Source organism: Arachis hypogaea, chromosome 7 (assembly GCF_003086295.3).
Source record: "Arachis hypogaea cultivar Tifrunner chromosome 7, arahy.Tifrunner.gnm2.J5K5, whole genome shotgun sequence".
Lineage (NCBI taxonomy): Eukaryota > Viridiplantae > Streptophyta > Magnoliopsida > Fabales > Fabaceae > Arachis > Arachis hypogaea.
Genome location: NC_092042.1, coordinates 297,010 through 305,617, shown reverse-complemented (window position 1 = coordinate 305,617; position 8,608 = coordinate 297,010). Strand labels below are relative to the sequence as shown.

General features: G+C 34.6%; 1 protein-coding gene across 1 annotated transcript; it reads right to left on the bottom strand.

The window, feature by feature from the left end:
- Positions 1-2,779: 2,779 nt before the first annotated feature.
- On the bottom strand, positions 2,780-8,278 carry LOC112764289 (serine/threonine-protein kinase BSK1). The gene is made up of 8 exons (XM_025809851.3): positions 7,373-8,278; positions 7,161-7,294; positions 6,967-7,072; positions 6,801-6,886; positions 5,841-6,029; positions 3,996-4,160; positions 3,798-3,911; positions 2,780-3,713 (listed from the first exon to the last, which is right to left on the bottom strand). Exons 1-8 carry the CDS (start codon positions 7,896-7,898, stop codon positions 3,459-3,461), a joined length of 1,575 nt encoding a protein of 524 aa, XP_025665636.1. The 5' UTR covers positions 7,899-8,278; the 3' UTR covers positions 2,780-3,458.
- Positions 8,279-8,608: the final 330 nt, after the last annotated feature.

Below are 8,608 nucleotides of genomic sequence, written 5' to 3'. Positions count from 1 at the left end.
TCTTTTTTTATCTTTTCTCAGTGCACATTTATGTGGAAGAGGTTCGCTCTAGGCCCGTGGAAGAAAGGTTCACCTGTGTTTACTGCAAAGGGGCGATCTTCAATCATCGGAATGACTTAGGCCAGTTTGGATAAATAACTTAAATAAGTTCTTTTGGAAAAAGAGCTTAAAGCATAAGTACTTTTATTAATAGCAGCTTATAAATAAATTATTTTTTATTTGGATTTTTAGTTATAAAAGTACTTATTTTAAAGTTGTAGCATTTGTATAAATAACTCAAAAAATTTACAGAAGAGAATGAATATTAAAATAACGACAATAACAAATATTTTCCAATATTGAATGTTGATTTTACATAACCTAATCACTAATATTGTGTATGATATGGTAGGTGAAAATAAAAAATAAATATAAAATGTGTGTCAATGTATATTTTGTTGCTTTTTTTTTTTACTCCTATTAGAACTCTCTTCTCTTTTATTGAGATCAAGAACTTGCTATAATTAACTTTGAAAATAATAACAAGCTATAAAATCACATATGAAAAAAATAAAATTAAAACTGAAATTTCATAACACAGTTAAATATAAATTTAATAATAAAAAAATAGAGTGATAAAATGATAAAAAAAAATACTTAGAAGGAATATATGCAGTATGTTGTTCAGATGCAATATTGTCTGAAAATGGTGATGGATGATCAATACTTCCATCAGATGAATCATTACGTGAAAATGGTGAGGTTTGTAATATTGCTTGAAAATGGTGGTGAAGGGTCAATATTTTTCACAGAATTATAAAGGAAAATAGATTTTTTTTGTTTTGAAATTAAATTTTTTTTAAGTAAGTGGTAAAATGACTTATCGAAAAGCAGAAAAGTCATATATTTCTACTTCTTAAAAAAGTTACAAATTAATTTTTCGGCAAGTTAAAAACTTTTTTTAAAATTGTACCAAATACGTAGACTATGACTTTTTATAATCTAAAAGTAAAAAAAAAAAATAGCTTGTGCTACTTTTCAAACGGACTCTTAGAGGAGCATGCTCGACAAAAACACCACGAGTATAAGGTTCTTTGCTGTTGGTGTGGTAACTTGTTTGAGACGAAAAAGAACCTGACTCTTCATCTCAGAGAGGTATTTTTCATTTTTTCATTATTTTCTTTTCTTTCTTTTTTACCATGATCGAGTGTTTTATTTTCTGTCTTTCTTTCCTGTAGTGCTTTCACTCTCAAGACTAGGGGTGTACATGTTCGAAGGCCCGACCCGGTTCCGAACACTTTAGGGACTAATTTGGTGTGATTTCATCGGGTTTAGGGTCGGATACGGGTCTCAAAAATAGACCCGGTCATTATTTTGGGTCGGGTCCGGACCATAGCTCGGGTCACCCGAAGTCGGCCCGGTGGCCCAGTTATCATACACAATTAATATTTTGTGTTATTAGTGATGGATCATGACTATTCTTATGTGGAATTTAAGTATTGTAAACCTTAATATTTTGTGTTATTAGTCATTATAAGACTATAAGTTAATATTTTATGTTTAGAATGCATAAGACTTTAGACTAATACATAAGATTGTGTTATTTGTATTGATTTAAATATTTGGTATTATTAGACAATATTAGTATTGATTGTGGTTATGCTTTAATTTTGAAGAAGGGTTGGTTCTTGTTATATTTTTTTAAGTGAATTTTACCATGTTAACTAATGGTTGGAGTCTTGGAAATTTGGATATTTTTACATGCTAATTTACAATAAGGTATTAACGTAATGTAATGTTAACGGCCCGGTTTTCACCCGCTATAATTGTGGCCCGAAAGGATATTGGTTTCATCGGGTCTAAGGTCGGATTCGGGTCTAATAAATAGACCCGATGTATATTTCGGGTCGGATTTGGATCTTTCATCCGGCCCACATGCACCCCTACTGAAGGCAAACACAAAAAGCAGTAGGACAACTACAAAGGAGTCAAGTCTTTGGAAACATACAGGTTAGTTATCAAGAAGGGGTTATCAAAAAGGGTGCCTTGTAGGAAATATCTTCTGTAATTCAAGCTTCTTGTACTAGAAATATTAAGTTTAGCCTCTGCCATTTGGGGCTAATTTTCGTTCGGTTCATACTTCAAATCCGTCCACTATACTATATTTTAGTTTTTCTTTGTACTTTTAACTTTCTTAAGACCATTAGTATCTGAAATTTGTTCGATCCAATTAACTTGGCTCCGGCTGAAGGTCACCTATTATAAGATAAAGTTTTTCAAGAGACAGTTTTCATGCATGGATATAGAGTTTAAAAATATATTCTTAAGAATTATATTTCTAGTAATATTATAATTGAACATATTATATCCAAATATTATAAAAAAATTACTTGCTTCATCTTGTAAATTGTTGAACATTGTTTTGAAATTTTCGAGAATGAACTATAAACATTTGTCCTATAATTCAAATTATAAAAAAAAATGATAATTGAAGATACAACAATAAATGTAGATACTACCAATCTTTATTCTCTTGATACAAGAGTATCAAATAGACAAATACTGATCTATGATCTATCAAATAATTCATTTTTGGAAATTACATTTTTAGACATAAAACAAATAAGAAAATATTATATTCTTATAAACAATTCTTAGAACTGAAAATCTTATTTGATAAGGAAAATGTTATATAAACCTATTTCTAATATAGGACATAAAAAGGGATCAAAAAAATAAGTAAAAGAAAAAACGTAGAGAAAAAATTGCAGGAGCTACTTTTAATATAAATAAATAATAATTTAAAAAGGAAACAAAAGATGTATATTTGTTTTCTATGCACTTAGTGTGTCTGCCAATCACGGAAAATAAAAAGAAATATATAGTTCCAAACTAATAAGGATAGATGACATGACAGGTCGCATATTTACTTCTAGGTGAAAACTCAGGTGCAGCCGACTTCACATGAAGTTGATACTGAGAGCCGTTAAATGATTTGACTGATTTGACTAAATTTTCATCTAACGGCTCTCAGGTATCAACTTCACGTGAAGTCGACTTCACCTGAGTTTTTACCTTACTTCTAACATAATATTAGTCCGCAGAGATTATAATAAGACATACACAATGAACATCATTGATGGCCTTTGACTTGTTATAACTTATAAGTAAAAAAAAAAAAAACAAACCTCAATCCACAACTGGGTGAAAGTAACCTAATCTAGGGACCAATCGACCAATTTCATTAAAGGGTGGAAAAATCAGCGGTATTCCTCCCCAACAACTTAGAGCGTATATGCAGTTTTCAGGTTATAACCTTCTCCAATAACTTGGTGAAACAAAGTGCATTTGCATCTACTCCACCAGTGTTGTGTTTGTGTGTCACATTTTTTCAGATTCAATCGTCAGTTTTTGCTTACCAGCTCAACAACCTTTATACAGAAAATTGGCAATCTCAAAATCAGACCAGATGCCACAAACTAGGATCCTCTCCCTCCCCTTTGCCTCTTCTCTTCCAATGCAGCAGCCTCATTTAGCATATCCGTGGCATCCTTCTGCATGTCCAACTTTGCAAGGGCGACAGATTGCATATAGAAAGCCGTGGGCCAGTCTGGATAAACGCACTGTGCTTGCATTGCATCTCGGAGTGCAGGGTCTGGCTGATCACATAAAAGATAGCACAGACTGCGCCGTGCAAATACAGTTGGGGAGACCATCGTTCCCACATCAATAAACTGCACAAAAGCATATCTGAATAACTAACATGCTCACAGTAAATCTGCAATCGTTTACAATGTCAAACATGGTCTGGATTGTACCTGGGAATAGTTATCAATGGCTGTCTTAAAATCCTTGTCACGAAATGCACAGTCTCCACGCTTCCTTGCCTCCAGCATGTCTCTCATCTGTTGGGTCCACTCTTGGAATGACAACTGTACAAATCCAAATCCGAACATTATATAGCATAGTATCCAACCAAAAGTAGTAAATTTTAAAGCAACTGCACCTATAGTTACCTCATTGGTTCCCTCATCGTCTCTGTAGTGTGTCGCAACCAAGATCTGATGGATTGCAGTTAGATCCATTCTAGAACAAGCTTCTCCCATTGCAGAAAGAGGCCGTTGTGGGGTTGATGGAGCTTCCTCTTGTTTTGGAATGCCAAGCATAATGTGAGAATGAACCTGAAGCAACAGAATGGTAATCAAATAGATGCATTATGTATCCCTTCCATACAACATTTAACAGGGATGTGTTTCCACATCAAGAAAGAGAAGATATATGCACTGTAATATCTCAATAACCATTCTCCCTGGAAACATGAAAGACACTTATTTGACCCCATCCATCAAACAACACATATATTTTAGCTTGGGACTTGCACTATCATACTGCTCAAATTTAAATATTTTGCAGGGAATTCTCAAAACCAAAGTTAAAATGTATAGATGGACACCAAATTTAACCAAATGACAATATAAAGGCTAAAGCCTTCAATGTATAGGCACAGAAATCATCTATCTTGCATGCAGTGGCTTTAGATTCTTCATTTTACACATAGTTCAAAGTGCAAACTTCAAAAGTGATACTGACCTTATTAAAGTCAGTTGCAAGCAAAGACACTTAACATATAGTATTGTCTCAGTCTCAGCCTTCATAACTTTTAAGTTTGGAATCATAACTAAATTACAGGGTCATACAAATTCAAATGAATGTCATGACAAGAGTTTTTTTTTTTAGATTAATTTTAAGGTGAACAATCTCCAGTTGAATAATTGGTGAATAAGAATAAATTTTACATCTTTGTAGTCACAATGCTTGAAATTTGGTTTTTAAGAAAAAGATATATAATGAAAATATGTTCATCAACAGTCTACAAGATGAACAAATAAACCCTCTATCATATATTAATCATCTTTGTTAGCACTACAAAATATATGACAACAAGATCTATTCCATAGATATAAACATATTACTAAATTTGTCACTTTGTCTTCTGATTCATGAACTTCATTTGATACTATTGAACAAGCTTTTGTTGTTCTGAGTATAAAGTTTTGTAGGTACTTGAATCAACATATATAATATCAGGCTTCAACATTAATAAGTAACTTGACACTTTATTCCTTTCAATTAGTATAAATAAGTCAACAGTAAATTAAAAAATTTTCTTTCAGCATTTAAAAGTAATAAACTAACAATAATTATGGAACAGTTTACTTATCATGTCAATGAAGCCTGTTCATATAATTCAGGCATAAGCATTGAGCCAATGCAGATTACTAATGCTTTGCTAGGTACTTCTCACAAGAAGTCAGCTAGAACCATTACCAATAACTAGGACTGTTTGGAAACTTAAACACATGTATACAACCTATAATATAACAATGTGGAGATGATTTTGACCTAAATAAACCCTAATCAAAGTCAAAATGAACTTAAGCAAATCATCCAGACTTGACTGCAATTTTCAAAGAGAACAATTTGGAATATTACCAGCAAACCAGCTGAATTAGTGAATTACCAAAATGGATATAATTCAAGCATAATGAGCCAAGGGTCTACAACAACATAGATGCAGTTTGGCAATGAGAAATTTTATGGAACAAAGTAGTTGTAGATGTTAGTCAACTACTACATTATATACTCTAATAGGATATCAAAGAAGCAAATATTTAATTATTTAATATTGGGAGTCAATTAATTTGAATATTAGAAATTAAGAAACATTAACATCCAAAATAAAGGCTTATGTAGGTCATAGTGGGATATTAAATAGGGCTGTTCCGGCAACAAATTTTGAAACTCTGGGTTAGTTAATAATAGTTTTTTTCTGACATTCTCAGCCAAAGAAGGATACATACATCAGGTTTTGTATGCAGTGGAGCAAGTGTTGTAACCAAATCCTTTGTATCAGGTCGCTCCCTAGGTTCATATTGCAAACATTTAGAGGCAAGATTAACAACTACATTTGCCTCTTCTATAGAAAACTTCCCCTCCAAATGTGAATCCATCAAAAGCATGTTGTTTTTACCCTGTATCATATCTAGTGCCTGCAATAACGTTTGATATAAAAAGTAACTGAGATGATCTAAGGAAAAGAACAAAATAATATTCAACTCAGATATTTGCAACTTCCAATATCATTTAACTATCAAAGTATGTAAAAGAATTTAATTCATCAAATTGACATGGATACAAAATCATATTTCAGGGATAAAATATGATAATATCAATAGCATAATGGTTGCGCATCAAAAGATACAACATTACTATATCTAGATGAACCACTTTTAAACAACAATAGGTAAGATCCACAGGAAAAACACAAAAAGGAAAAACTGAAATATCTTAACTAAAATATGTAGGCATTGACAGCTTTTAATGATGTGTGAAACATATAATAAAAATAACTGACAACAGTCCACTCACTACTACTGAAAGGTGGTGAAAATGGAAAGTCGATTCGGGGCGCATGTGCCCTTTCATGTGGAATTTGTAATTGGTTATGTAGTCTACGTTTACTGGCTAAGCATGCCTAATAAAGAGAAAGATGCATACAGAAACTACAAAATTTTGTTTCTTGTTGCAAATACAAATTTTCATTGCAATACATGTATTAATTCCATCAAAATTTTGTAATCAAATCCATCGGGAACCAGTATTATACCCAAGTATGTTCAGAGAAAACCAGTAGATATTTATTTTATGCAGAAAAGTAGAAAACAGATTTTAGGCAGAGGCTGTTAGTTTTGACTTTTAAGACAGTAAATAACAAACTAGTTTGTGAAAGGAAAGAGCAGGTAAAACAGAAAAGCACATACTTGACTTGGAGGGATGTGCTTGCCGCTAAGCAGATCTAGAAGAACGGTCCCAAAGCTGTAAATGACACTTTCAGGGGTGACCCTTCCTGAAGATAATGGGAGACAGTAAGAGTGGAAGGAAGAATAAGAAGTGAGAGACAAAGATAATGATGTAACTTTGTTTTACCATTTCTTAAATATTCAGGAGGAGTGTAAGCAAGATTTGTGCTATAACTTTTTCCATCCCTGCTGTTCTTGATCAAACCAAAACAGGAGAGACGGGGATCACCTTCCTGAAGGAATGATTTGATTGATGAGTAATTATGAGAATGAATAAGCAAAGCAGGTGGAAGAGAAGGGGGGGGGGGGGGAGTTAGATACCTCGTCGAAAAGAACACGGTAAGCATTCAAATCATGGTACAAGGGGCGGCCCTCGGAGCTGCAATAATTCAAAGCTTGGGCGATATAATGGGCGACTCTCAAGCGCATGGCCCACTCAATCGTCTGATTCTCCCCTGAGAGTCGAAAAAACAACAAGTACAAGCTGAGACTTGAAAGTTGAAAAGGAAACGAATTCGAATTGAATTACATACAGTGGAAGAGGTGCTTTGCCAGGGTGTCGTTGGGCATGTACTGGGCCACGAGAAGGCGGTGGTCAGCGTCGCAGCAGTAGCCGATGAGATTGGCCAGGCGGGGGTGCCGGAGGTTGCCGACGCCGGAGGCCTCTTCCACGAACTGCTTGGGATCGGGCCAGGCGGCCTTCGGGAACTTCTTGACGGCAATCCAGTGGTGGCGGAGGCGCCCCTTGTAAACGAGGTTAGGGGGCTTGTCCCCGCTCTCCGACACTATGAATTCGGAGCTGAAATTGTCGGTGGCGGCCTTCAGCTCCGCCAGCGAGAACTCCGAGAAGGAGAGCCACCAGCTGTCAGGAGCAGCGGGTGCCACTGTGGCTGGGACTGCGACTGCGAGGGACTCCTTCTGGTGGTTGCGGAGGTAGGGGGCCTGATCCTTGTGGTTTTCCTTCTCCTTCTCTTTCTCCTTCTCCTTCTTGTCAGGGTGAGGGTGAGTGTCTCCTCCCTCTCTCACTCTCAGCATCAACGATGACTGGCAGCAACCCATCTTTCCTGATTTATTCTCTATGCGATCTCTCTAAGCTCAGCTGGCTCTACCATGCATAACCCCCAAGATTCATTCATTTGCTTCTCTATCTTAACTTAATCTTCCTTCTTTCCTTCCCCTTTCATTTTTTTTTATATTTATTTTTCTTTAAAAGAAAAGACGGGGAAGAATTGTTCATTTCCTTTCTTCCCTGTTACCGCTCCTAGTTACTAATCACTGTAGACCTGGGTGATCGCTTAGTTGAACTTCCAACTTTTACTCTCATGCACTACTAATTCAAACACCCTTCAATGTATTTTCCACCAACATTAACCAATTCGCTTTACCTTATCCCTAAATTGAACCACCTTCCATTTCCTGCTTTCACCTTCTAATTCTATATCCAATCTCTCTATTACTAAATTTACTATCTCATGCAACTTATTGATCTTTAACTTATTATTTTAACTTCATTCATATTTACATAAAAGTCAAAAGTTCCAAAAAGACTAATAAAAAGACTTACTTTGGTAATTATTGTTATTATTATTTGTTCCACGCTATTAGATATTATGTTATGTTATTAGTACCAGATATTATATAGCGAACTACGAAAATTTTAAACATAAACACTAACTTTAAAAATACTAACTATGGATTAAGGTTATTATTTCATTTTGTCACTAATCTACTTAACAGAATACTTACTCATGTAATTAATCGTTATTATA